The 27969-nt window shown below is 35.4% G+C and overlaps 7 protein-coding genes across 10 annotated transcripts; 5 read left to right on the top strand and 2 right to left on the bottom strand.

Moving 5' to 3' along the window:
• Positions 1-2: 2 nt before the first annotated feature.
• On the top strand, positions 3-6685 carry Taf1 (TATA-box binding protein associated factor 1). Of its 2 annotated transcripts, none has more exons than XM_065304337.1 (13): positions 3-394; positions 457-838; positions 906-1304; positions 1364-1498; positions 1560-3329; positions 3390-3821; positions 3880-4478; positions 4538-4712; positions 4813-5452; positions 5521-5663; positions 5719-5847; positions 5911-6307; positions 6367-6685. In XM_065304337.1, the coding sequence occupies exons 1-13, from the start codon at positions 255-257 to the stop codon at positions 6603-6605; spliced, it is 5580 nt and encodes a 1859-aa protein (XP_065160409.1). In that variant the 5' UTR covers positions 3-254; the 3' UTR covers positions 6606-6685. The 2 variants fall into 2 exon arrangements, with proteins under 2 accessions (XP_065160409.1, XP_065160408.1); XM_065304336.1 differs by having other exon boundaries at positions 1548-3329.
• Positions 6623-7859, bottom strand: scu (hydroxysteroid 17-beta dehydrogenase 10). Its single transcript, XM_065304350.1, has 4 exons — positions 7638-7859; positions 7403-7570; positions 7180-7344; positions 6623-7121 (listed from the first exon to the last, which is right to left on the bottom strand). The coding sequence occupies exons 1-4, from the start codon at positions 7644-7646 to the stop codon at positions 6693-6695; spliced, it is 771 nt and encodes a 256-aa protein (XP_065160422.1). The 5' UTR covers positions 7647-7859; the 3' UTR covers positions 6623-6692.
• Positions 7860-8089: 230 nt separating this feature from the next.
• Arpc1 (Actin-related protein 2/3 complex, subunit 1A) lies at positions 8090-9635 on the top strand. The gene is made up of 2 exons (XM_065304347.1): positions 8090-8397; positions 8454-9635. Exons 1-2 carry the CDS (start codon positions 8325-8327, stop codon positions 9506-9508), a joined length of 1128 nt encoding a protein of 375 aa, XP_065160419.1. The 5' UTR covers positions 8090-8324; the 3' UTR covers positions 9509-9635.
• A 188-nt stretch (positions 9636-9823) lies between these two features.
• Dph1 (diphthamide biosynthesis 1) lies at positions 9824-11373 on the bottom strand. The gene is made up of 2 exons (XM_065304345.1): positions 11230-11373; positions 9824-11173 (listed from the first exon to the last, which is right to left on the bottom strand). The coding sequence occupies exon 2, from the start codon at positions 11155-11157 to the stop codon at positions 9910-9912; it is 1248 nt and encodes a 415-aa protein (XP_065160417.1). The 5' UTR covers positions 11158-11173; positions 11230-11373; the 3' UTR covers positions 9824-9909.
• An 18-nt stretch (positions 11374-11391) lies between these two features.
• On the top strand, positions 11392-12772 carry LOC135793402 (SUN domain-containing protein 2-like). Its single transcript, XM_065304349.1, has 7 exons — positions 11392-11418; positions 11585-11641; positions 11696-11737; positions 11799-11970; positions 12028-12122; positions 12191-12486; positions 12543-12772. The coding sequence occupies exons 2-7, from the start codon at positions 11596-11598 to the stop codon at positions 12753-12755; spliced, it is 864 nt and encodes a 287-aa protein (XP_065160421.1). The 5' UTR covers positions 11392-11418; positions 11585-11595; the 3' UTR covers positions 12756-12772.
• Positions 12773-16602: 3830 nt separating this feature from the next.
• Positions 16603-18462, top strand: LOC135794767 (facilitated trehalose transporter Tret1-2 homolog). The gene is made up of 2 exons (XM_065306155.1): positions 16603-16806; positions 16874-18462. Exons 1-2 carry the CDS (start codon positions 16729-16731, stop codon positions 18257-18259), a joined length of 1464 nt encoding a protein of 487 aa, XP_065162227.1. The 5' UTR covers positions 16603-16728; the 3' UTR covers positions 18260-18462.
• A 1073-nt stretch (positions 18463-19535) lies between these two features.
• On the top strand, positions 19536-27876 carry axed (BTB/POZ domain-containing protein axundead). Of its 3 annotated transcripts, XM_065306156.1 has the most exons (4): positions 19536-19934; positions 23711-23827; positions 24257-24298; positions 25285-27876. In XM_065306156.1, the coding sequence occupies exons 2-4, from the start codon at positions 23721-23723 to the stop codon at positions 26129-26131; spliced, it is 996 nt and encodes a 331-aa protein (XP_065162228.1). In that variant the 5' UTR covers positions 19536-19934; positions 23711-23720; the 3' UTR covers positions 26132-27876. The 3 variants fall into 3 exon arrangements, with proteins under 3 accessions (XP_065162228.1, XP_065162229.1, XP_065162230.1); XM_065306157.1 differs by lacking the exon at positions 24257-24298 and having other exon boundaries at positions 19544-19934; XM_065306158.1 differs by lacking the exons at positions 19536-19934; positions 23711-23827; positions 24257-24298 and adding an exon at positions 24358-24933.
• Positions 27877-27969: the final 93 nt, after the last annotated feature.

The raw sequence follows: 27969 nt of genomic DNA, 5'->3' as shown, positions 1-27969 counted from the left end.
AGCCTACTGCGGCTCTTGCGCTCTGTTTTATCGTAATTCTCAAGCCTACTAGCGTAAATTGAATTACCAATTTTAATCGGAATAAAACTAAGTTCGGAGACTTCACAGTTGTGATTTGTGTGGATTTTACATTTTAACAAGACAAATTTGTTTACCATTTTAATCATTCCACATAAACATAACCCCACAAACGGGTTGCCGATTTTATTACTGACTTGTTGATTTTAAAAAGTGTTATATATCCAAAGAAGACAATGGCAGACAGTGATGATGATGATAGTGGCGAGGGAGTGAACCTTACTGGCTTCCTTTTTGGAAATATTGATGAAGCAGGACAGTTAGACAGTGATGTTTTTGATGAAGATACACAAAGACAACTGGGATCACTAGGAAAGTGAGTATTAAGTTTTTGTTTGCTGTTTATGCCATTATTTAAATATGAAATACCAATTGCAGGCTTGGTTTGGGATCAATCCTGAATGATTTAATAGCTGAGGAAAATGACCAAGATAATGGAATTGAAGATGACAATAATGATTCAACTGACAGTGATGCAAAAACTGATCCAAAGTTTTCCTCTGCAGTGGATTTTTCAGACATCAATGAGTTGGCTGATGAGGAAGAAGTTAAAGATGAAAAAACTGAAACAAATTATGATGCTGATGATGAAGGCAAACCAAAAGATCAGGAGCTCATGCCTCCACCACCACCTAAAACAGAAGAATCTAAAACTGCTGAGGAAAAGAAGAAATTGGAAACACCATTAGCTGCTATGTTGCCCTCAAAATATGCTAATGTTAATGTCACAGAGTTATTTCCCGATTTTCGACCAGGACAAGTATGAACTTTATTAAATAAAATAATATACATGGTAAAAACTTATAACAAATGTATTTTAATTGTAGGTGTTGAGATTTTCGAGGCTATTTGGTCCTGGAAAACCTAGCAGTTTACCTAATATTTGGCGCAATGTACGGAAAAAACGCCGCAAGCGTAAAGTTAAAGAAAATGCCACTGAACACGATTCTGATTCGGCATCTGATGAAGATAGGCCAAAGAATCGCGGTTGGCATTTTGACTATGCGCCGGCGCCAGATATTTCCGAATGTATGAGTGATGATGAGGAAAAATTCAAACAAAAGCAAGAAATCGTCGCAATGGATACTAAAAAGGAAATTACCGCCAAAGATGACACTGGTCCAAAGGTGGCTGATTGGCGTTTTGGGCCTGCACAAATTTGGTATGATATGTTAGAAGTGCCTGATAATGCAGATGATTTTAATTATGGTTTCAAAACTAAGGAGGTGAGCACTTTAACACATTTAAGTTACGAATAGAAATTTACTTATTTAATTAATTATAGAAATCTGACCGAATGGAGCTAGTTGAAATAAAACGAGATGTAGAGGATGAGTTTCCCGATGATTCATTTTTAATGGTTACACAATTGCATTGGGAGGATGATGTCGTATGGGATGGGAATGATATTAAACATAAGGTATAATTAAAACTCGTGTGAGCTTGAATAATGATTACTAAACATTTAGGTCCTTCAAAAGCTAAATTCCAAGAGTAACGCAGCCGGCTGGGTGCCCAGCAGTGGAAATCGAACAGCGCAGGCCTTCAGTCAACCTGGGAAAGGCGGAGCGATTGCTGGCCCACCTGGTAGAGTTCCACCATTACCAGCTCCGCCATTACCTGGAGCGAAAGTGTCAAAAGGACAAATGATACTTAGCAAACAGCGCATGGAAGCTGAACAGGACGATACGTGGTACTCAATCTTCCCAGTAGAAAATGAGGATTTAGTTTACGGACTTTGGGAGAACGACGTTATTTGGGACGCTGAAAAAATGACCAGTATCCCGAAACCATCGATTTTAACGCTGGATCCAAATGATGAGAATATAATCCTTGGCATACCGGATGATATAGATCCATCCAAACAAATTGCAGGCCAAACGCCGATGCCAAAAGTTAAAATCCCTCATCCACACGTTAAAAAATCAAAAATTCTGCTTGGTAAAGCAGGTGTGATTAATGTGCTACAGGAAGATACACCACCGCCCGCTCCTAAGTCTCCCGATCGTGATCCGTTTAATATTTCAAATGATATTTACTACATGCCTCGATCAACTGAAACTACATTGCGTCTTAAAGTAGGTGGGGGTAATCTCATCCAACACTCAACTCCTGTTGTGGAATTGCGCGTGCCATTCATACAAACTCACATGGGACCGATGCGTTTGCGGAATTTCCATCGGCCGCTAATGAAACGTTTCTCGCATGGTGCGCTGGCGCATCCCGGACCGCATCCCATTTCAGCGCTAATAAAATACATCAAAAAGAAGGCAAAGCAACGAGAGGCCGAGCGAATGGCGTCGGGAGGTGGAGACGTGTTCTTTATGCGCACGCCTGAAGATCTTACAGGACGAGATGGCGATTTAATATTATTGGAGTTCTGTGAAGAACATCCTCCTTTGATGAATCAAGTGGGAATGTGTTCTAAGATTAAAAATTATTACAAACGCAAAGCTGGGAAGGATCATGGTCCTCCACAGTACAAATATGGTGAGACTGCATATGCGCACACATCTCCATTTTTGGGAATCCTTACCCCGGGACAATCTATTCAAGCCGTGGAGAACAACATGTATCGCGCACCTATTTATGAGCATAAAATGAACAATACTGATTTTGTAATTATCCGAACAAGAAATCAGTATTACGTTCGTGAGGTGGATGCGTTGTTTTTGGCCGGTCAACAGTGCCCGCTTTATGAAGTGCCTGGTCCAAATTCGAAACGAGCGAATAATTTCGTACGTGATTTTCTGCAAGTTTTTATTTACCGACTATTCTGGAAAAGCAAAGATACTCCGCGACGTATTAAAATGGACGACATTAAGCGCGCTTTTCCATCACACTCGGAAAGCAGCATTCGAAAGCGTTTGAAACTGTGTGCAGATTTTAAACGTACGGGTATGGACTCCAATTGGTGGGTGATTAAACCTGAATTTCGTCTGCCATCAGAAGAAGAAATTCGCGCGATGGTGTCACCTGAGCAATGCTGTGCGTATTTCAGTATGATTGCTGCGGAACAACGTCTGAAAGATGCCGGTTATGGGGAGAAATTCTTGTTTACGCCGGCTGAAGATGACGACGAGGAAATGCAGTTAAAGATGGACGATGAAATTAAAGTTGCCCCATGGAATACCACTCGCGCTTATATTCAAGCGATGAAGTCAAAGTGTTTATTGCAATTGACTGGTCCTGCGGACCCTACTGGATGTGGGGAAGGCTTCAGTTATATTCGAGTACCCAATAAACCTACGGTAAGTTGAAGACTTTATTTGTGAAAAAGTTTGTATACTTATTCAATTCCATATCAATAGCAAAGTAAAGAAGAACAAGAATCTCAACCCAAACGTACTGTCACAGGTACAGACGCTGATTTGCGTCGGTTATCATTAAATAATGCCAAAGCCTTGTTGCGTAAGTTTGGTGTGCCTGAAGAGGAAATCAAAAAGTTATCGCGTTGGGAAGTAATCGACGTTGTACGAACTTTATCTACTGAAAAAGCAAAGGCTGGCGAGGAAGGTATGGATAAGTTTTCGAGAGGCAATCGTTTTTCGATAGCGGAACACCAAGAACGGTACAAAGAGGAATGTCAACGAATCTTTGATTTGCAAAATCGTGTGCTTGCAAGTTCCGAAGTTCTCAGTACAGACGAGGGAGAATCTTCGGACGAAGATTCCGATGAAGATATTGAAGAGATGGGCAAAAATATCGAAAATATGTTATCTAATAAAAAGACAAGCACTCAGGTAAATTATTCCAGCAAATAATTTATTATAATTCTTAATGTTTGAGTTTTATTAATAGTTGTCTCTCGAGCGGGAAGAACAAGAACGTCAAGAATTACGCAAAATGATTATGGAAGAAGACAAAAAGGGTAAAGATAAGAAAGATAAAGATGATGATAATCCAGATGGTGGTTATAATCAACAAGGACGCGTGTTGAAAATTTTCCGTACCTTCAGAAATCATGAAGGAAAAGAATTTACGCGTATAGAGTATGTAAGAAAAGCGGCTGTTATAGACGCTTATGTCAAAATTAGAACTACCAAGGATGAACAGTTTATTCGTCAATTTGCTACTCTTGACGAAGCACAGAAGGAAGAGATGAAAAGAGAGAAACGTCGTATTCAAGAACAATTGCGACGCATTAAGCGCAATCAGGAGAGAGAAAGACTTGCCATGGGTCACAGTTCCAACTCCAGTATTAAACATAGAGATCCAACGGCCATTTTGGAGAAGCCGACGACCTTAGAAGAAGCTCCCATTGTTGCACCCTCATCTCCATTGGCAAACATTCCAAAGACGTCTTCTAATTCTCCGCCGAAACACAAAAACAGAAAGGTTAAGCTGAAGCCAGATTTGAAGCTGAAATGTGGCGCGTGTGGTAATGTAGGTCATATGAGGTGCGTAGTTATCTTAATATTAATGATAGTTGCGTACAATAATCAGTTAAATAATATAGAACCAACAAAGCTTGTCCATTATATCAAAATTCAATGGCTGGTGGCGGATCCATGAACACATCACTATCGGAGGACCAAGACGATGACATGGAAAAACAAGTACACACTACGGATGACGAGGATTTGGTAAACGTTGATGGGACGAAAGTCAAGCTATCGAAACGTTTGCTTTCTGTAAGGGTCATTTCTTTAACTACCTTTTAGTACAAATGCATGTGGTTTCTAGCGTAAGAAGCGTGGTAAGCATGGTAAAAGAAAATCATTATCATTGAAGGTTTCCAAGGACGCATTCGGGAAGAAGCGCAAACGCCCGCCAACGGACATCCACTGCGATTATCTGAAGAAGCATAGCAAGCCCGCAAATCGAAGACGTACGGATCCTGTGGTTGTGTTATCTACTATCCTCGAGAATATTCTGAACGAATTGCGCGATATGCCAGATGTACAACCATTCCTGTTTCCTGTGAATCCTAAGCTCGTTCCTGATTACAATCGAATCATTCAGAGGCCAATGGACTTGCAAAGTATAAGGGAAAATTTGAGACAGAAACGATACCAGAGCAGAGAAGAATTCCTTGCGGATGTAAATCAAATTGTTGAAAATTCAACGCTCTACAACGGCCCGAAGAGCAGCTTGACTATAATCGCGCAGCGAATGCTCCAGAAATGTGTGGAGCGGCTCGGTGAGAAGGAAGAAAGATTGATGAGGCTAGAGAAAGTAATTAATCCATTGCTGGACGATAATGATCAAGTTGCTCTTACGTTTATTTTGGATAATGTGGTAAACGCTAAGTTGAAGACCATGTCCGAATCGTGGCCGTTCTTGAAACCTGTTAATAAGAAGCAAGTCAAGGATTATTACAATGTTATCAAGAGGCCAATGGATTTAGATACTATTTCACAGAAAGTTGCAGGTAATTTTTGTTAGAATTATTATAAATCTTAACTGATTTTAATTTTGGTGTTTTCGTGTTTAATTCAGCTCATAAATATCACAGTCGTCATGAGTTTCTGGTGGATGTAACACAAATTTTGGAAAATTGTACGTTGTACAATGGAAAGGACTCGTCATTTACGCAGAAGGCCGAACAATTGGTGGCTGTGTGTAAAGCTACATTAGATGAGGTAAGTCTTTATTTGTTTTGGAATAAATATTGTTTTTATACAAGTAAATTTCTAGTATGATGAACATCTAACTCAATTGGAGAACAAAATTTCACTGGCACAAGAACGCGCACACGAGGATGATGATTTAGCGTGGATGGGCGTTGATGAAGAAAATTATACAATTGCTGAACCGGATAGACAGGTATTTTTCGAATTTGCACTGTGGTATTGTTGCATGGTTACATTACACAATTTTAAATTTCAGAGTTATGCCAGTTCGCCGGATCGCAGCTTCCAAAACAAAACATACGAAGAATTGGATTATGTGGACGTGGAAGGTGGTATGAATTCAGGTATGCATGATGATGCGCATCCATTTAGAAAGATTGGAAAGTCGCCTCGTACCAAAAAGCGTTCCGGAGAAGTTGGCACACTTGAGCAGGATCTGCAATTCTCCAGTGAAGAAGAACTGGATGAAGTGCCGCTACACGAGTTCGAAGACAATAAACAGGGCATTCTGATTTCGGCGGAGATGCCTGTGGAAGGAACGGCTGATGATGACAGCCAACAAGTTGCCGAGGCAATGGTGCAACTTGGTACAATGGGTTATTACCAGACTGAAAATGAAGCCGATGGAACCGCTGAGCACCTAATGTTCAAAGGTAAATGTTTGATTTTTTTTCATTGGTATCGTTTAATTTATTATTCTGTAATCTTGCAGAAGAGAGTATGGATGTGGATCCGGATTACGACCCTTCAGAATTCTTACTATCCGGTTACAATCCGATGAGAATCAAGGAAGAGCCAGATCCACAACAGAAAGAACTCAAAATCGACGATGATCTCGCAATCAGTGAAAGCGACGATGAGTTGCAAAACATTGATAATCCTAGCAACATTCAACAACAATTCACATCGCAAGCGCCTGATGACGGTGATGACGACGGCATTTGGTTCTAATTGAAATCTTAACTCTGTTTCATGTATATTCATTTATTGATATTTTAAAGAAAATATATCGCATAGCTAGTTATACCGAAGTCAGTCCTATGGTTGCATTCGGAGGGCGCCGTCCAAACGAATGGTTTCACCATTGAGTAGCGGATTTTCAATTATGTTTTGTACAAGCATTGCATATTCCGTTGGATTGCCAAGACGTTGCGGGAATGGCACTGATTTTGCTAAGAAGGCGCGTACTTTATCAGGCAGCGAGGCAAGCAATGGCGTTTCAAATAGACCCGGCGCAATAGTGCAGACGCGAATGCCGTGTGATGATAAGTCGCGAGCCATTGGCAGCGTTAAACCTATAATGGCTGCTTTCGACGATGCGTATGCCGTTTGACCCATCTGGCCTTCATAGCCCGCTATACTTGCGGTATTGATGATCACGCCGCGCTGCCCATCTTGGTTTGGATCATTATCACCGATCAGGCCCACGGATAAACGGGCTACATTGAAGGTACCAATCACATTCACCTGCAAAATTTGTATGATGTTTTAAAATGTTCTATTTCTATTTGATCTAAGCCCTTACATTGATAACTTTGGCAAAATCTTCCAATTTGTGTGGCAATTTCTTGTTAAAGTTATATGTTTTGAAAGCAACAGCAATTCCAGCACAGTTTACAACACTATCCAGTTTACCAAATTGCTTCTTGGTGGCATCTAATGCAGCTTGGACATCACTTTCAGAAGTTACCTGTTGATTTGCGTTTTTATTAAAAAATTCAACATCAGCTAGATAAATTGATACATACATCTACAGGACAGAACAAGGTGTTACTTTCACCAATACTTTTAGACAACTCAGAGCCTTTGGAGTTTGGCAAGTCACATATAACTACTTTGCTTCCTTGTTGAACTAGCCTCTCCACAGTAGCTCTACCTAAGCCAGAGGCTCCACCAGTAACCAAAGTAACTGTATTCTAGAAATGAATACATAAGGTTATTGAGTATATTTTTTAAAGTTAAGCTAATATGAGATTTGCTTACTTTCAACATTTTGATCCCAAAAAGATATCTGCAGTAGGAATGTGATTTTATAAGTGATCAAAGGTCACTTTCTAGAGCTGTGAACAACGGCAAAGTAGTGGAACGAACGAGTTTTTCATTCAAGTTTAGGACCTTTGAAACTCGATAAAAGTTGAAAAAGTGAGGTTGTCACTTGAAATCACCGCGTGCACTCACGTGCAATACCGTTCGTAAATTATGTTGTTTTTATTTATGAATACTTATTCAAAGCTATTTAAAGTTAAATTTGGTTAAATATGGTTCGAGCCATTAACCCTTATTTTATACAGAAACGTTGCGTTCATTTCATCATTCGAAAATTACTTCTATTTTATATTTTATGGGTACCTGTCAATTGTTAATGGTGTGAATAGGCCATAAAAAAGTTTTGCGACCCTAGGGCGGTAAATCATCAATAACAATCATAGCATATATTTTTGCCGACAGAAGGCGTCACTACCTTTTGCTTACGTCCCCTACTCCACGATGAGAATAGCTCAGCCCACACACATGCAAATTGTATCTGTGTGAATTAGGCGTCAACAAATTTTCAAGTTGGGTGCGATTTTACTCATCATCTAATTCTCTCACCTTTATAAAAGTCGGCGCTTTCAAACCCCAAGTTATAATTCGTGTTGACTGCCCAGAGTCCGCGAATTAGTCGTCATAATGGCAGAGCAACATCGTTTCGGCAACGTAATTTGCCCCATTACTTGCCATGCATGGAATAAGGATCGGAGTTGTAAGTTTCATTTGTGAGTCATGTTTCATAAAGTTAAATTAAATGTACCTTCGTAGTGATCGCGCAAAGTCCCAACAACAATGAAGTTCATATTTATAAAAGAATTGGGCAAGACTGGAAGAAAGAAGATGTGCTCAATCAGCACGATCTTCGCGTTATGGGCATTGACTGGGCTCCAAACAGCAATAGAATTGTTACATGTGCAATGGATAGAAATGCTTATGTATGGACCCAGGGTGAAGACAAGAAGTGGAAGCCTACATTAGTGCTCCTCCGCATTAATCGTGCTGCAACGTGCGTTAAATGGAGTCCGCAAGAGAATAAGTTTGCAGTTGGATCTGGCGCACGACTGATTTCCGTTTGCTATTTTGAGTCTGAAAATGACTGGTGGGTGTCTAAGCACATCAAGAAGCCAATCCGGTCGACTATCACAGCAATTGATTGGCATCCCAACAATGTTCTGCTGGTGGCTGGCTCAGCAGACTTCAAAATTCGCGTTTTCTCTGCATACATTAAAGATATTGAAGGCGCCATGCAGCCAACACCCTGGGGTCAGAAAACTACATTAGGACATCTACTCGCCGAATTTCCCAACTCTAGTGCTGGTGGCGGTTGGGTGCATAGCGTCGCCTTTTCACCAGATGGTAATAAAATATGCTGGGTGGCTCATGATTCGTCAATTAACGTCGCGGACGCAACGCGAGGAAATGCTGTATTCAAGCTACGAACCGAATACTTGCCATTCCTGAGCTGTATTTGGATTAGTAATGCTGCAATTGTCGCAGCCGGCCATAGCTGCATTCCAGTAATGTATAATTACAATGCAGATGGACAGGTTGTCTTCGGTGCCAAGTTAGACGCATCGCAGAAACGTGAGGCAAGCGGTATATCAGCAATGAAGAAGTTCCAGAGTTTGGACAAACAAGCAAGGACTGAAATGAACGATACCAACTTGGATTCGATTCATCAAAACGCGATCACTTCATTGGTGCCATACACCCGAAACAACTCTTCTATCCAGAAGTTCAGCACTACTGGTTTGGATGGGCAGATGGTGATTTGGGATATGGTATCCTTAGAGAAAGCTATCCAGGGGCTTAAAATTGCCTGAACTTGCAAAGACGTATAACTTTTACAATTCAACATTTTCTTTTACATATTTTTTTATACCACAATTGCATCTGATATGACTTGTTAATAGGTAAAAACATTATAAACAATTAAAGCTTTGATGCTGATCTTAATGTTGAAACTTTCACATGAAGAAAACTAAAAGATGACACAAAATTAAGTAAAATCAATGGCTCAATACAAACTATTCATGCCGAACTATCTTTGCGTTTTAAAGCAGATGCTGATTCATTTTATTGGTTCATTTAGGATAATATTTACTTTAGTAAATACTGATATGAGGTGATAAGTAATCTTTGCTTATATCTTTAAAATTGATATTTATTTTCGCTTAGTTATTAAAACAACATTTTCAACAACCGTATTAAATTGCATCACCACTTAGGTACACTTTCCACAACACATATTGGGTTTAATTGGATCGCCAGGTTTATGATTAGGCGTCCAAGGCCCTAAACTGTCATTTGCATAAAAGTCCATCGGATAACTCTTACATTTCTTTTCTTTGGAACCGTCAGCTGGCCCGTTTTCTTCGATCCATTTACTGTCGCCAATGCACACGGCAAGTTCATAGGGCGTCAGTAAGGGTTTTTGAAATGCGGTACCCCAGTCGATCGACAATCGCGGACAAGCAATCTGCACAAAAGCATCGATGTTGTCGAATAAACGCAACTTATCCGGGAATATTTCCGATAACATGATTGTTACTGTCTCTTTGCCACAAGCTTTCAAACGTTGTTCTATGTGCTCCACTACTTTCGGACTTCCTTGCCGACCCAATGTGCCCATAATAATCCCGAATACTTTAGCAGATTTCGCTGTATCTATAAAGTTCTTCCGCGTGCTAATCATTAACTCATGATCATAATACTCGCGGGTAAATTTCTTGTCGTATGGATCGTAGCGATAAGCCTGTACTTTTGGATTCGCTATCATTGCAGCTTCTAGATGAAACCGTCCATCTCCCAAATAAATGATAACGTCGACGCATTTTACTTCAGGGGCTGTGCAGCCTAGAATTTCTCCAGGAGATAATGGCTTGAATTGGGGTATTGAAATATCATACCCAGCTTCAATCAGAACCTTTTTCACCGATTGCAATGTTGTGATGAACTGTATTGTGCTAACTAGGCCAATTTTAGAACTTGTTTGGAAGTTGAGTTTAATAGTTTCTAACAAATGCATTGGATCAATTTGTATATCTACAAATATGTATAGTACCTTGAATGCAGCTTTAGGATCCATAGGTATAAGGCAACTGTGGCCATAATGCACTAATAATTCTACTCCTAAGGCCTTTGCAGTTAGATCATCAACACAACAAGCTCCATATGTGACATCACCCATGATAAGCACTTCAGCACCAGTAAAATCAGTTATAATATCTGCAATTGTTGTGGAATACATGAGCAATCCTTCTGGCATTTGAAGTGCAACCATTTTTGCTTTGAGTTCTTCAATTCTCCATATTGTTTTAGGGATTTCAAAGTTATAATTTTTGGGAAGAGCTTCAACAGCTGCTTGCAGTTTTTTGTCATTTAATATTCTCTCTGGTATTTTAGTTACCTTAGTAGCTCGAACCACTTTTCTCTGTTCCTTTGCTTTTATGATAACAACAGTTTCCTCCATTTCTATTCACAAGTATCTGAAAAATTATCCATTCAAGCCGTCAATTGAATAACTTTTAATAACTTTTCTTACCACAAATACTTGCTGGAAGCACTAATCTCACTAATCACAGATGATAATCACTAATCGCTAATTACTGATACTGCTGGTGTGCTGAGTGATTCGGATTCTTGCACTGTAGGCAACAAATATAATTTTAGAGCTGCCCGTAAAGTTGCCTATGTTTTAGTTTTTTGAACAAATACGATTCCGACAGTCATGGTTGGTCATGGTTAATTATCAATCAAATTTGTCCAAGAGAAAGAATACCAATTGCAATCAATTATCTCAGAAAATGTGCATTTATCCATCTGGTAGATTAAGGCTGTTTTGATTTGTTTTTTCTTTATCTATTAATTGAAATGAGAACTTATTGTTTGGATTTCAGAGATTCCTGCTATGGCTGTGCCAAAACGAACTTATCAGCGAGGGGGGATAATAACTTGTAAGATTTCATTAATTTTTAAAACGACAATGAATTTAAAGTATTACTTTTAAGTTTGGCGCAATCTGATCCTGATCTTCTGCTGTTTATTTGGGGGTAAGGTTTAACAAGTTCATACAGCTAAAATTGTATTTGCTTATAATTTTCCTTTTTATAGTGTGGCGTTATCAGCGACTTTGGCGGGGCACGGATCTCAACAATATCAGCGATGATTTAATCGAAACAATTAATGAAGTAATTCAGGAAATACAAAATATAAATGAACAGTTGGCATTAGTGCAAAACAGTATTGAAAAAATTAATGCTGACCATCAACAGCTCAATGAAAGGTAAGTTATTTTGGTCTATTTTAATCACATTACTTTCATTATTATTTTCGATTATAGATTCTATACCGAGAAGCAGTTTTCGGAAAAACTTGTTGAAGAACAAATTAAATTTGCTTTGAATAAATACGATGCAGACAAAACCGGTTTAATAGGTAAGTTAATTTTGTGCTTAATTTATTTATTATATATGATATATACTTGCTTAATTTCTCAACTATAGATTACGCTCTGGAATCAGGTGGCGGACGTATCATAGCTTTGCCGGGCACCACCAACTATGTGAAAACCTGGACAGTGCCGTTATTGGGTGAACTGGGTTTCGGGGCTTACAATCCGCCTGAAATTATTTTACGCCCGGGAAATCAACCTGGCGAGTGTTTCGCTTTTGCAGGTAGCGAGGGTCGCTTCCGTATACGGTTATCAGCCTCCATCCAGATAACCGCAGTTACCTTGGAACATGTTCCATCCGACATAGTGTCCGACATTAGTAGTGCACCTCGTGATTTTATTATTTATGTAAGTGTATTGACATTGTAAATTTTTACAGAGTTAACAGAAAATTTATTGTTTAGGGACTCAACAACAAACATGCAAACACGGGCGTTTTCTTGGGCAATTTCCAGTATGACCTTCGCAGTTCAATTCAGACGTTTTACATTTCGACAGTCTCAAAGAAGTACAAAGATGAAGCATTCTATCAAATAATTGAATTACATGTTAAATCTAATCAAGGACACCCTGTTTATACGTGTTTATATCGCATACGTGTACATGGAACTGAATAAAATATTTTTTATTGACATATGATACTTTTCTTTAATTTTTTACATCCCGCATACTTTTCTCATTTTCTAAGATTACAGTGCGCTAGTGGGCGTGTGACGAAGCTTTTTTTTGTTAAATTGGAAAATGGAACATAGAAAATGTAAGTATTCAACGATTTTCTTTCTGGAAGCTTTCAGGAAGTCCTAAAACGTTTACTAATTGTCTAAATGTGTCATCTTATTCACACTTTGATTCTACAGTACTCGTAAATGTCTTAAAATGTCAATCAAAAGTGGATGTTTTCCTAATATATTCCAGTTTTTAACAAAAAAGTAAATTTTGTAGGGAACATACCACTGGTAATTGATTTTGGCAGGGTTACAGAGACGTATTCCATGGGTGAAGGCACCGTCTTGACGTGTTCTGCAACTTTGGTGGAGGTGCCGGACACGATATTTAGCAATTGTACTAGTTATTAAAAGCTGATAATACCAACGTGTAGAGAGGCTTTTAATTGCCTTGTATACACAACTTGGTACCTAATGGTTGTAATGATTTACCCTACAGATGCATTAAAGTAAAAAATGTACTTCCAGCACAACTTAATTACCAATTATCTCCGAAACTAATAAAGTTATGCAAAAACAGAAAACGGATTTACGTTCAATGTCCATTTCTCCATATCATAAGATTTTAAAATTTATATTTTTAAGATATTGAAAAACAATTTTCCGGTGCAATTTCCTCGGAAACTATAAAAGTTCGAGTAAAACTTTTTACACTTTTTTCATGTCACGATAGGGGTCTATTAAATGGCAGATTTAGTTTTTTGATATTATGAAGTTGATCAAAGACCACTAGAAAACAGTCAAGAGGTTACACTTGACTATTCTATGGTCTAAAAAATAAATTTAAAGCTAGAGAAAAATAAAAAACGCCAATCGATAGAGAATTGCAAGGGGATGAAAGATATCTAGTCAGTTTTTCCTTAACAGCAATACTTCCAAAATAAACTCTGAAAATCGAAACGGGTCTATTTGAACCACCTTCCCGATTTTCTCGAAACTTTCTGGTCAGACGTAGAATGATGCAAGGAATCCATTAGTGAAGGTTTGGTTTCGATGACGTAATTAGTTTTCAAGTTATTGATCATTTTCATTTATTACATAACTGTCGATAATTGAAAATATTAAAGTGTTATTTGATGTAAAATTTTATCGTCTATTCAAATGTGAAAACCGTTTGTCTTTAACTCCATTAATTTTCAAATTAAGTGCGAGAAACTGAATTATTCGTTGCATCCATCATTTCTAAGGCAAAAAATAAAAATTGGAAATTTAAATTTTTTTATTGCGGAATATTTAAGAAAACGTCATTTGGAACTCTTTATTTTAATAAAATTTTCTTCTAAGATGCACGGTTTTATTAATAATCGGCATAATAGAATTTGTTTTTGTGCAAAGTCAAGTTTTTCTTTAAAATTGCCAATAGGGCCTAAATGGCTAGTGCTACATAAAAATTGTACTTAAATAAATGAATTAGAATTAAGCAAGCTACCCGAATCCGAAATCAGAACATAAAAATTCCAATTTTTATTTTGTGATAAAAAATGAAAAAGTTTTGCCTTTTTTATGACGAAATCTTTTCACGGTTTCATGTTTTTATAACAAAAATTAAATTTTTGAATTTTGAAATTGTTTTTTCTGATTATAATAAAACAGAACAATAGAAATCATTTATTTTAGTAAACTTTTCTTCAACAACCATTATTTAAGGCCCTATTGACGCCGGTACTGATAAAATTGTATTCAATGGTTTTATGTGTATATCTTTTAAACTAAACGTTTAATTAAAATATTGTACTAAAATATTTCTTTGAGATAATTGTCCTCTTGTATAATGTGCAATAAAAACTTTATTTTTTTAATTTTTTTAAATAATGCATATAATTAATTAAAATATGGCGGAGGCGCCTGACATTATATTGCGTGATTTTATTAAAAAAAATTAATAATATTATTGTGTAGACAGGCTCTTAATACACATATGAATAAAACTTTTTGTCATTAGCACTAACAGTTGGCCCTATATAAGCATTTAAGTGGAACTTCCACCAATATTTAAGTACCGATTATCTCAGGAACTAATTAAGATCTACAAAAACGGAAAACGGCATTGTGTTCAGCAAACAATTCTACATGTGATAAAACTTTAAAATTTGTACTTTTGAGTTGGAAAAATTGATTTTCCGACGCGATTTTCTCTGAAAGTAATAAAGATGGAAACAAACTTCTTGCAGTTTCTTCATGCCACGATAAGGATCTATAAGATGGCAGATTTAGTTACTTGATTTTCCGAAGTTTCCAAAAACCTCTCAAAAGTAGTCAAGAGGTTACACTTGACTACTTTTTACTTCAAAAATTATTTTTTAAGCTAGGAAAAAATGAGAAACGTCAATCGGTAGAGAATTGAAATGCGATGAAAAGTATCCAGTCAGTTTTCCGATATCACCATTATTTCAAAAATAACTGGTGAAAATCGAAACCGGCTGAAATGAACCACCTTTCCGATTTCCATGAAACTTTGCAACTTGATGTAGAATAATGCGAGAAATTCATTAATCTTATTTTCATTGAGGTATTTTAATTGGTTTTCAAGATATTGACGATTTTCATTTATTACATAAGTGTAGATAAGAACAAATTTTAAAATGCTAAATAATATAAAATTATGCACTGAATAAGAATCTGAAAACGATTTTCTTTTAGAATAAATAGTTTGCAAGATAAGTACAATAAACTGGATTATTCATCTTGTCTATCATTTTTTATGCCAAAAATTAATTTAAAAAAATACATGTTTTATTGCAGATTCTAAAAGAAAACGTGATTCTGAATACTTTATCCTAGTAACATTTTGTTATCAGACTGATTTTTTGTACAATAATCAACCCTTATATTTGCATACATATTTCTTATCATACAATAAATATCATTTTACATTGCAAGTATGTGGCTGATATGGTTTTAAAAATATAGTGTTGATTTATATTTCCTATTTAGTTGATTTCAATTTTTGTCTTTCGACCGAAAATATTTAAAAAGAAAAGTTCGACCCTGTCTTTCGACCGAAAATATTTTTTAAAAAATGTTCGTCCCTGTCTTTTGACCGAAAATATTTTTTAAAAAAAGTTCGACCCTGTCTTTCGACCGAAAATACTTTTTAAAAAAAGTTCGACCCTGTCTTTCGACCAAAAATATATTTTTTTAAAAAGTTTGACCCTGTCCTTCAGCACAAAATAAACTTTTCAGTCAAAACTTTGGATCTGTTTCTCGACATAAATTGCCTATCTTTGACAAACATTTTAGACCACTTTTTAAAAATTTACAGGATATAAAAGATATGCTTTTTATTAAAGGATATTTATTCTACTATAAGACAGTCTAAAATCTTAAATTTCTATATTGGCATAGGAAATATAAGGCGTTTTCCACGTCAAGTTTTCGTGCCATTTTAGGACACTTGCTAAACATTTAAAGGATGTAAAACATGTGCATCTTATAAAAGTTTCAAATTACAATTTATTTGAAGGAAATGCAAAATTACTTTATTTGTACTTAAAATATAGGGTATTTTCCACACAAAGTATGAAGAGTTTGCAAATAATAGCTACTTTTAGGACTGATTTTAGAACATTATCTAGGATTTAGGAGATTCAAAAATTTATATGTATTTTATGAAGGATTTCATAGACTACAACATGACATTAAGAAACCCCAAAAAACTTTATTGGTACAGCAAATACAGAGTGAAATAAGCAAAAAAAGTTTTAAAAATTTGAACATTTGAGTAACTTATATTTGCTAATAGAGGGCATTACAAATACTAATCTTCAGCTGTTTGATTCATTCTGTTATGATTGAAGAATGTAAATGTCAACAAAGTAAAAAAAGTTGTGCATAAAACAATTAAAGTAAAGCTACAGTGCTTATAATGGAAAGAGATACAGCTGCTTTAGTTGATAACACTACATATTTACACCAAAATGAAGTTAGAAGCTATGAGTCTGTTGTAGGTTACAACCATTCAACCAATACTCCACCTACAACCTTGATTTAATGTTGTTCTACTTTTCTAGGAAGCATTGCCAGGCAATGATTCTGGACCCAGAAAGTTACCACAATATGCTGCAGCAATATCTGCTACATTAGCTGCCTTGGGTGCTGGTATCATCCTTGGATGGACATCTCCAATAAAATCTGAAATTGAAAATGGAGAATACAACAACATTACTGTCAACGATAATCAAATGGGTTGGATTGGCTCATTGACTAATGTAGGGGCTTTGTTGGCATGTATTCCCACAGGTTTTGTTTGTGATATAATTGGAAGAAAGACCACCTTATTGTTATTATTATTACCATTTACTCTGGGATGGGTATTGATTATATTTGCTATGAACTTGGCTATGTTGTACAGTGGCAGATTTATTATGGGTATTGCAATTGGGGCTTGCTGTGTAGCAGCACCAATGTACACTAGTGAGGTATCACACAAAGATATTAGAGGTAGTATTGGCAGCTATTTTCAATTGATGGTTACAGTAGGTGTACTGTATGCTTATTTCTTTGGAGCATTTATGACTCCTCTACATTACACTATAATTTGTGCATCAGAGCTTTTTTTGTTTGCACTCACATTTGCATTCCAACCAGAAAGTCCACTATATTATTTAAAGTCTAGTCAGTATGAGAAAGCAAGGATGTCATTGCAAAAATTGCGTGGTTCTCACTATAATGTAGATGAAGAACTAAATGAAATGGCACAAAGCTTGCAAGAAGGTGAAGCTTCTGTTACACTTCTACATGCATTCCAACGTCGAGCGTGCAAGAAATCTGTCTTGATTTCATTGAGTTTAATGTTTTTCCAACAGTTTTCTGGCATTAACGCGATCATTTTTTATACCAGTGACATATTCATAAATGCAGGAGTAAAATTAAATCCACGCTACTGCTCGATCATTGTAGGTGCATGTCAAGTGGTAACAACTTTTGCCTCATCCCTCATTGTTGATAAATTAGGGCGTAGATTGCTTTTAATTACTTCTGCTCTATTGATGAGCATTTCTATGATTCTACTGGCTACATTCTTTGTAATAAAAGATCACAAACTGGTACCAGATGATACTTTGAAAACATTCAGCTTTGCGCCGATTATATTTTTAGTTTTATACATCATTGCATTTTCGCTGGGTTTCGGCCCAATTCCATGGCTGCTAAATGGAGAAATATTTGCACCGGAAATTAAAGCAGTTGCCAGTTCAGTTGCCGGTTCATTCAATTGGTTCCTTGCGTTTATAATAACCAAATTTTACTTACAATTAGATAAATCCTTTGGCGATGATAATATGTTCTACACATTTGGCTTTGTGCTCCTTTTTGCTGCATCATTTGTATGGCTAATTGTACCTGAAACGAAAGGGAAGACAATGGCCGAGATACAAGACGAATTGCAACATTATTAATTCCAGTAACTAGCTTAGGCGTCATAGAAAAATTGTAGGATATTAATTTCATTAGTGTTGTAGTGGAGTTATGAGGCATTTTACTTATTTAATATTGTGATATTCAACATGATGTAAATTAATGTAATATTGTATGTTTATTTACAAGAAATTTGTGTACATTTTGAATCTCTTATAATAAAATATATTTTTAATGTTGTAAATATTTCACTTTTATTTTTATGGCCACATTTGAAATTCCTCAAAAGTCTTGTGATGATTTTCTAGGAATTCTAATTTTCACATGCAGTGTTCAACAAGAATGTATTTATATGTTTTAACTACGATATCTACAATGTTTAGATATAACAATACCATATTAACAATAGGTACATATATGTACCTTATAAAATCGAAGTTTTGCAGGCGCATTTCTCTATAATGCAAATATGGCGAACTATTTCATTGATTTAAAACATAGTTTTTTTTTGTATAAAATAATATTGAACAGTAAATTGAAAACATATATAAAGAATGTATTGTAAATGTGTTGGAGTACATTAGTTTACATTAATGTAGTGATAAGTGTATTGAAGTATAGTATATACTAAACATAAAGAATCAACATTCTAAACATAAATTTCAGATACGTCGTAATAATTCGACAAGCCAGTGTTTAATAAAAAAAAAGTCAAAGCTTCGTCATAACGAATTAATGCTTAGATTCCTAACTTGTCACTAGGGCCTCACAGATGTGATTTATATTTCCTTTACGCGCGTGACGTGACCCACCCGATGCTAAGTAAAGTTATACATTGAACGAATCTCGAAGTTTGTTTAAGTTTTTACTAATGGTCTTCACATAATGCATACGATGCAGTTCTGAGAATTTAATGTAATAAACTTATTAGGATACTTTAGATCTATATATCGATGCTTATTTGAATTTTAAGCACGCCTAGTAACGCTGAGTAACTTCTTTTTACTGAAAGTGGACAAGTAATAGTCATGTTTTCTTTCACATTCCATGTAATACTAAAAATATTACTTAAAACAACTAAATATAAGAGAAAGCCATAAACGATATTTGATAGTTGCCAATGGCAACTTATTATTAAATACACAGCTAACAGTAAACGGTCTAATACGCGTATTATCAGACAAAAACATTAAAAACTCTTCCAAACGGATATGAAATATCATTAAATTCATTATCGCAAAGCAGTTCCGCGATGCTGTGTGCCTATGGCGTCGATGACTATGAAATATTTCAGTACACGCGTGAGCGTGTATGCTACCAGGAGCGTAGTTATCCTGGCGTGCAACCAGCCGGCAGCTTTCGTTTTGCAACGGCGCCGTTGCGCGAGTGGCGAGCCTGCGCTTTTCGTCTGCGGCTCGCAGGAAAACGCTCACTCATACCGGGCGAAAGCGCCATTCGGCCGCCGCACGACGTTTTCGTGAAGACGCTAGCGACGCTGACTTGAAACCGAGGGCCTCCTCGCATTTCTCGTCCTAAATCAATCCCGAACTAAACGCTGAAAGCTCATCGTTGCAAGTGGTCGCGGTGTGCGCGCACCGAACACCCATGATACACGCAGTGCCTTTTTGTAAATGAATTGTGTTTGTTTTTAATGCGGTTTCTCCGTAGTTGTGTGAAGTTGTGGAACTGAAAGTCGGATTAATTTGCAGCACCGAGGTACGTGGTTGTTTTATTTCAGCAGGGTGCAACGCCGAGCTATTGATTGCGGCTGAAATTTTGGCCCTGAAAGGTTTTTTTGTTGGTTTATATGCTGCTGACCTTCGCATCCCAAATATTTTGTTGCGTGCTGTTTTCGTTTTGGAAATTGTCATGTGTCCTTCGCGTTATTGATAACAGTAATTTTTGCGAAGGTTTATCATTGTACAATTTAAAATATTCATTAGCAAGAAAAGAAATTAATCGGAACATAACAAAAACATTTTTTAAATCATCATCATCATACCATTTTCATTTATAGTATAATATTTAAATCAATGCTGTATCCCATGTTTATTTATTAAAATTGGTTTGCAATAATTAATTTTGAAAATGGCACTTCCGAGAATTTAGCGCGTTAGTGGTGTAGGTTATATCGGTCCGAATTTGAGCGGAAAGTAGGTCAGACCAACACTCCGACCTCCAGCTCTTTGTATGCTCAACGGGCGCATCACACCGATAAGTATACGCATCTTGCGTATCATTTCAACTGATTGATCATCGCATAAAAATTATACTTTAAACGAATTATTTTCCGGAAAGCAAGCGGAATCATCAATTAATAATAGATGTAAGACGAAATCTTTTATTTTTAGTTAAGCGCTATGAAACTTTGCAGTATTGCGCTTTTTAGTGTTAATATATTAAGCAATTAAAACAACAACTGCAGAAACAAAATCAATAAGATAAGAATCTAGAGATAACATTTATGGAATCATCTTTATTTGAACAACTGGTAATATTTATAGTTTATCAAAGTTCTGCCATCAGAAGCACTTTTATCACTTGATACAGGAAATAGGCCACGAGCAAATATTGGGATCTATTTTTGATGTTGAGTGGGATGGCGAAAAAGAAACATAAGTCTTAACGTTAGCATATTCAGTTTAAAAACATGCTTGTTAAAAATAGACTACCGCGAATATTCATAAGTATTTACCTATGATAATAAATATTATAATTAGCTTAAAACTATTCGAAAATTGAAATTATTTCCTAGTTGCACAAGTTTTGCGTTGTTTGCATGTTTTTAACATACCAAGTCTGAATTTTTTCATGTTATTGTAAATAAAATTCTTTTGGGAATTATGAAATACCGTATCATGAGTATATTTGTTATGTTTCTATGTGGAACTTTACGTCGCTAGATTATTTTGATATTTGGTATTTGTATTTTAAAGCAAGCACATTTTAATTTTTTAGAATTATTTATATAGACTAAAGATTAAAATTTAAGGCAATATATACACTTGCAGCGGGCGTGTATTGCAATGTAAGTACGAGTACCAAACGTCCAAAACAAGGCATTTGTACAGCGACTGGAAAATCAATACTACGCCGGGTTGCACAGGAAAATCAAGGACACGAGTAATATCCCTTTCGCTTTATACGCACTGAGACAGGCAGACTCCTACATTTTTATTCCAATATTTAATCATCCGGATGTGCATATTTATACAAGAGCCTATCTAATCAGGTCATGAAGCAGTTTATGCTGCGGTTAGCGAAAAGTTTAAGGAAGCTCATGATAACGCGTATTCTGTACCGCACGTTATCTTTGTGCAATATAAACTCGTGAAGAGGTGAATCATTATTTATTGTAGGAGACTAAAGAATTAAAATTAATATTATTCTTGAAGACCTAAAGTAAATACCGTTTTCAGTCTGATTAAATGCAATAGTACGCATAATTTTTATTCTAAGAGCATAAAACTCACAAAAATCAAATTTCTTGACCCAATTTTTGCAACTCAGAAAAATATTTTCTTTGCCTAAATTTTTCACCACAACTTTAATAACACGACATTTTAAAACCACAGTCTAAAAAAAGTTTAAGTAACATTACTATAGATTATGTCGACATCCGAAATGTAAACACACTTCTGTTCACGAATGCATTCCATTGGCAGACGTGTGTTAGCTGCAGTTATTTGTAGAAAGATTTGGCACGCATATATTCTCAATCGCTCGCGTATTTTAACGCTGCCGTTGCAACCATAAAAGCTGAGCTTGTTATGAGCTTAAAATTTCCACTCTGGAGTAAAATTTTGCAAGAAAAACCAAATCAAAGTGATATACAACAGTTTGACCGCATCAATCATTTTAATTAATTACATTAAATGTAATTTACGTCTTATCCAATTGCATTCGGCGGATATGCGCTCGAGCATACGGGCACTTAAAACTATTAGCATTGAAATATTAGAATGAATGAATTAATTATTGGCTGTTTAAAAATGTGGTTCATGGTTGCGACGAATTGCGTGCTCAAGTTCAAGCTGTTCAATGCTTGACTGGCTAAAATTTTATAATATTTAATTTGTTTTTTCTTTCTTCGATATAATTTACATGTCATACACTTCATACGCGTACGTTTTACATGTGTAATTTTTTCGAATATTATTCCATCACGAGAAAAAATTAGTTTTACATGCATTCCTCAACGTATCAATTTGTTTCATCACAATATATAAGGTTATCTTATCAAAAATAAGCAAAGACGTGAAAGATCAAGTTTCATAACAGAAAAAAAATCAAAGAGATTTGTTTACTTTTTAGTTATGTGTTTTTGTTTAGTTAAATTATATTGAATGTATTTCCCTCTCATTGATTTTAATTTTCTTTATAGTTTGTTTATATTGCTGAGAACTGCAATTAGCGCAAGTGCGGCAAGGTGTGTTACGAAATTGAAATTTGCAATCACGATGTATAATACATTATACAGTTTACATTAACCTTGTGTGTCAGGAAGTTCGATAGCATAACATTTCTTCTTTTTAATTATTGAATAATTGTAAATTTTATGGATTACATGTTTATTAATTATGCCTATCTTGATTTGTCCGATTACTTTGTTAATAACCTACGTTTCACAATATCACAATTAAAATGATTGTATTCAAGTGCAAAATATTCAATGTTACTTGAGTTGAATTAAACAAATGGAAATCCATTCGAACTGTTACTCATATGTAACTAATATTTATATTATCAATATTATAGGTTCAAAACAGTCACAGTTTCAAGTTTAATTAAATTATTTGATGTTTTAAAACAAAAATATCAAGGATTCCAGGAAGCAAGATGCGATGCTTATTTCTTTATTTGTTATATGTTGTTGCACCCTCGAAGGACAATTTTATTGTTTTACTTTAAGAATATCCGTTGTGTTATTTTTTTTTTATAATAATGACTCATATAGTTTTGACCCAGACAAACAATTTTAATTAGCGTTAAATTATTGAAGTCTAGTTTAACAAATAAATAACAAATTGACAATGTTCTAATGATAAATTATACTTGTATATCGTATTTTGAACTAAGACCTTAAATTAACTAATTTAATCTATGAATGTAAATAACACTACTAATTTTGTAGTGGAAAACAAAAAAAAACTGCAAATATTAATGCTATCATTTATAAAATTATTAGTTTTACTTCCCTTCGTTTACAATCAGCATATCTTTTTACACGTTGGTCCGCTCAAACATTTTATGCAATTATCAGTCAATTTTATGTGTATTTAAACTAATTTAGAGTATTTTAACTATGATGAAAATTATGCACATGAAAATCTAATAACTGACAAATTATACAAAAAAATGTACAAATTGCATATGTCATAAGTCAATGTGAAGTTAAATTTTATAGTGATATTTAAAATTCATTGTTTTAAAATTTTCATTTTACACATCTTTACTGAAACTGATTTGTTATACTTGATGGCTGCTTTCAGACCAAGCACAATGGTTATCGTCAGCAATAATCCTGAAGTCGAGCCAATGTTGGAGGCTCGTCATCCGACAATTAAGAGAAACCCACTGACAGAAGAAGCGTATCGAAATATAACTGGGTAATTATTCACTTGTTTTTGTATTGACAAACATTTAAACTACTGTTTTTGTTATTTAAATCAGCGCAACTATTATAACTGCGTCAAATATATATCAAATTTCTTTTAAAAAAATATATCAATTTACGTTTTATTATCAAGAACATCATATCGTTAACAGATGTATAGCTAAATTTAGAAGTTACTTCTGCGAGAAGAATTTTTATCGCCAATGTTTTTAGGATATTTAATTAAATAAACAAAACTGAACCCAAACATAATAAATAGGATAGCGTGACACGTCGATATTTTCGTCACTAAACTATAAATAAATAAACAATAATAAAGTCAGTTGAGAGCTTGGTTTGTTTAGTTAAATACAAATCTGCAGCAAAAACAACGACCTAAATATGAAAAACAACGACTGCTAATTATACTTCTTTGTTTTAGCACATACACTTATCCATACACTAACACAACATGGCCAACCATGTAAGTTGTGTGCTAACCGCAATCCGACTGCACATAATATCCGACTTACCGACACATAAGTGAATCTAATCTATTTCATATTTAAACATACAATAACTTAACTACAAGCAAACGAAGCTCATGCGCTGTGTGCTTCTATCTGCATGCGTTCCTCACATAACACCACACAAACATATACATTACGTACGCGATAGGTCCCGGTGGTAATGGTGGTGGTTGGAGCGATATCAAACCTTGGTCGAATTTACAATCGATTTGCTACCGCGAAGAGAAGAAAAAACAACATTGAATTGTTACACTTGTTCGCGAAGCGCGCTCCGCACACGTTCATTACGCTTGCAACGATCAAGACGGTTACAAAATATTTCAAATGAGTCATTACGCGCTCGATTAGTAATATAGTTTCCGAATTGCATTGGTATATCAGTATTGATGCGAAACTTACTTCGTTTGCGCGGATTGCGATCGAGTGATACCAGTGCAAAGTGCAATGTGGGACTGAGTGGATCGGCAGAGATTATATTTTTGGTGTTCTTTACTTGACCCTGCTGATAATTTGGAATTTTTATTAGTTTATATGATATTTGATATCAACAAACCACGATGGTTATTACTACGGGTAAACACAAAATCAGGTAATCGTACTTATGGGCAGTTTTACGCTCGGTTCGAGAATTTATTTCAGTGAATCATGTTATAAGTAAGATCAGTTAATGTTTAGTCTGGAAATGTTTTCGAGTGGTTTTTCTGCGGGGAACGTTGAAATATTCAGCCATTAATTTTATTTTTAGATTAAAGACAGTGCAAAACTTGAATAAATACAAAGAATTTAAGATGGAAAATTTTCCATGAAACATATAATAAAATGAAACAAAAATCACAAAATGCCTAAACTTTAAAAAATCGATTTAATCACGTTTAATCAATTAAATTAATTGATCAATGTTGTCGCTCCTGAATGTTAATCAGAATGAATTAAATTTCAGTTCGATGCGGGCCGAACCCCTCCAAATCGACTCGCCAAAAACAGCACTCGAACTCCTCTTCACCGCGACCCAATTACAGAACATGCCCCTAGTGAACGAATGCATAAAGAACCTCGACGAGCACCTGGACAAAGACACCGTCCTAATGATTCTCTCACATCTGTCCAAATGCAAACTACCGAGCAACAATAAAAACGAATTCGAGCCGTCGGCGCCGCCGATCATAGAGAACGAAAACCAGCGCGGCACCGACTGGGTGTCCGACCTAGTGAACAATCTACGCCACAATTGCCTGCTGGTGATCGACAAGGACGCCGACTACATCCTCAAAAAGAAAGAAATCGTCGATTTAAGCTACGCCGACCTAATGAGTATCCTAGAACGCGACACGCTAGAAGTATCCGACGAGATGTTCGTCTACATCGCCGTGTACAACTGGGGCATCGCCGAGTGCAATCGCATGAAACTAAACACACAGCATCATCAAGGAGTGCTGCGTCAACTCAGATTCACACCACGTTACGGTCTCATGTGTCGCAGAGAATTCACATCGCGTAATGTGGGTTTAATCAAAGGTCCTACGAAGAGCGGAATATTGGATGAAAATGAATGGCGACAGATACGATTTTACATTGAGCAACGCGCGAGAAACAGGTGCGTCAACGAGCTGGATTACAAAATGTCACGACGTCGAATCATCGGCGTCGAAAAGCCAAAGATATTAAGCTGCAAAAGTCTTCAGCGGTTCGAGCAAGCAGTCAGTCGGCGGGACAGCGAGGCAGGAAAACAAAAGAGTGATCGATGCATTATCAATCTGCTGGCGTGCTGGACGGCATTTTTCGACTAAGACTGTTTAAAAACCTTTTTTCCCAAATCTAAAGCATGTATGTGATCTATTTATTATTGTTATGCACATGATTGCAAGAGATAATCGATGTCGATTCGATCGTCATTCATTTGCTGATAATTCAAGATTTACACTGGTCCATCAGAAAAAAAAAACACACAATTTTACACTAGGAAGGACCAAAGATGGCGAAATACTTTACGTTTTATGCATATCGCTCATAAAGAGGTACTAAAGTGTGTTCCCTTTTTAAAAATGAATTCAGAATTCAATCGATGATTTTAAACGTATTTTAATATACATTTTGGATGGTATAGGCCAGTGTAATACGCCACAACTTAAATTCTACTGTTACCATCTGATTGGACAAATATTATATATTTTTATAGTTTTGTTCCCTCAGTTAATATTAATTGTTATTCACTGGAAGCGTTTTTACTTGCAAATTTTAAAACTAGATAAGAACTGGATGTGTTTAACACATAAATGTTTAACAGTTTAACCAACATCAAATGTTTCTATACTCTTTTAAAGCGATAAGTGACAAAATGACTAAATAGAAAACGATCCGGATTTTAGATTTTATCGTTGCGCGATTTTAACTTAAAATAAGTTTACTGTGTTCTGCGTATTTAATGTTTCACAAATTCATTAATTGTTGATCTCTTTCATTCGAAACTTGTTTAATCTGAGTATAACTCTAATATTTGATTTATTGAAGTTACTAAATCTGTGTTTAATTGTTATTTGTTCAATTTGCTTCAAGTATTCTACTATATTACGCGTTTTATAACATTTTACCATGTTACTTATGTTTTCTACGAACATTAAATCTAGGTTATGTCTGTGATTTCTTCTTGAATCAAGAAAAATGTATTCTTTCTTTGTGCAACGATGTATTTTAATGAAAAATTGATGCATTCGCTCGAAGGGTTATTAAATTGAATGAAATGATGGATGAAATCCTCGAAATTTGTAACCAAATTGATATTTTCGAAATTAAGCATAACATCAAAAGCAATACATGATTAATAGGCTGGGTCTATATAATCTATGTTTTGTAGCAAAGAAGTATTTATATTCATACATAAACATGTATTTAAATATAAATCTGAGAACCAAACTATATTATTGTTGAAATTGCAAAGAAAGTATAGAATCGGAATAGGATGGAATATATTAAAAGCAGAAGAAAAAAAAATTATATTATAATGTGTAAATATTAAAATGATATAGGCAATGAAAGAAATATATTTAAATTATATTCGACATTGGACACGGAGAGATAGAATCATCACTGAGCAGGCTTGAAAATGATCAAATGTGTAACAACATCAGTCGAGCGTAATGTTAGCGACAGGAAAGGCTTGTTTGTTGAGGTAGGTTCGGAAAGCATCATGCAAATGTGCAGCTTTCTGAGCTTACCTTTAGAATGATTTATTGTTTGTATTTATAGAGATCGTAGGAGATTTTTGTCATTCATTTCATGCATGCATATTCAGCAGAAGGATATAAAATGATGTATTTAATGCATAAATGTATACATTACAATGTTATTTGTCCGTATCAAATATGCCACACAAATTACCAATATTACAACTATTAAAGTTAATTATTTCGTAATGGATACAAATTACTCTGACAAAAATCACTGATATGTATTTTCAATATACACTAAATAACATAATACATATATGTCTTTCAAACTACATACATATGTATAAATAAAACAATGTCTTTCGTAATTTGGTCTTTTTTGTACTTCCAATTTGACTCTATGTATGATAAAATCGCAAATTTTAGAATTTTGAAGCATAATTTACAGAATTTGAACATTT

This window comes from Atheta coriaria, unplaced genomic scaffold, assembly GCF_025399875.1.
Source record: "Atheta coriaria isolate IRGN ID8LTWV9N9 unplaced genomic scaffold, Caltech_Dcor_3.1 hic_scaffold_6_pilon, whole genome shotgun sequence".
Lineage (NCBI taxonomy): Eukaryota > Metazoa > Arthropoda > Insecta > Coleoptera > Staphylinidae > Dalotia > Dalotia coriaria.
This window is presented reverse-complemented; position numbering and strand designations above follow the sequence as displayed.

Excerpts from the sequence above, each read along its gene's own strand:
- LOC135794767 (XM_065306155.1), top strand. The coding sequence starts at position 16,729 with ATGGAAAGAGATACAGCTGCTTTAGTTGATAACACTACATATTTACAC. Across the intron at positions 16,807-16,873 it reads TTAGAAGCTATGAGTCTGTT|GAAGCATTGCCAGGCAATGA; the intron begins GTAGGTTACAAC and ends CTACTTTTCTAG.
- axed (XM_065306156.1), top strand. The coding sequence starts at position 23,721 with ATGGTTATCGTCAGCAATAATCCTGAAGTCGAGCCAATGTTGGAGGCT. Across the intron at positions 23,828-24,256 it reads GCGTATCGAAATATAACTGG|CACATACACTTATCCATACA; the intron begins GTAATTATTCAC and ends TCTTTGTTTTAG. Across the intron at positions 24,299-25,284 it reads AACACAACATGGCCAACCAT|TTCGATGCGGGCCGAACCCC; the intron begins GTAAGTTGTGTG and ends ATTAAATTTCAG.
- Arpc1 (XM_065304347.1), top strand. The coding sequence starts at position 8,325 with ATGGCAGAGCAACATCGTTTCGGCAACGTAATTTGCCCCATTACTTGC. Across the intron at positions 8,398-8,453 it reads ATGGAATAAGGATCGGAGTT|TGATCGCGCAAAGTCCCAAC; the intron begins GTAAGTTTCATT and ends GTACCTTCGTAG.
- Dph1 (XM_065304345.1), bottom strand. The coding sequence starts at position 11,157 with ATGGAGGAAACTGTTGTTATCATAAAAGCAAAGGAACAGAGAAAAGTG.
- Taf1 (XM_065304336.1), top strand. The coding sequence starts at position 255 with ATGGCAGACAGTGATGATGATGATAGTGGCGAGGGAGTGAACCTTACT. Across the intron at positions 1,499-1,547 it reads GGAATGATATTAAACATAAG|GTCCTTCAAAAGCTAAATTC; the intron begins GTATAATTAAAA and ends CTAAACATTTAG. Across the intron at positions 5,453-5,520 it reads TATTTCACAGAAAGTTGCAG|CTCATAAATATCACAGTCGT; the intron begins GTAATTTTTGTT and ends TGTTTAATTCAG.
- scu (XM_065304350.1), bottom strand. Across the intron at positions 7,345-7,402 it reads CCTTGTTCTGTCCTGTAGAT|GTAACTTCTGAAAGTGATGT; the intron begins GTATGTATCAAT and ends GCAAATCAACAG. Across the intron at positions 7,122-7,179 it reads ATTTTGCCAAAGTTATCAAT|GTGAATGTGATTGGTACCTT; the intron begins GTAAGGGCTTAG and ends CAAATTTTGCAG.
- LOC135793402 (XM_065304349.1), top strand. The coding sequence starts at position 11,596 with ATGGCTGTGCCAAAACGAACTTATCAGCGAGGGGGGATAATAACTT. Across the intron at positions 11,738-11,798 it reads CTTCTGCTGTTTATTTGGGG|TGTGGCGTTATCAGCGACTT; the intron begins GTAAGGTTTAAC and ends TCCTTTTTATAG. Across the intron at positions 12,123-12,190 it reads AGACAAAACCGGTTTAATAG|ATTACGCTCTGGAATCAGGT; the intron begins GTAAGTTAATTT and ends TCTCAACTATAG.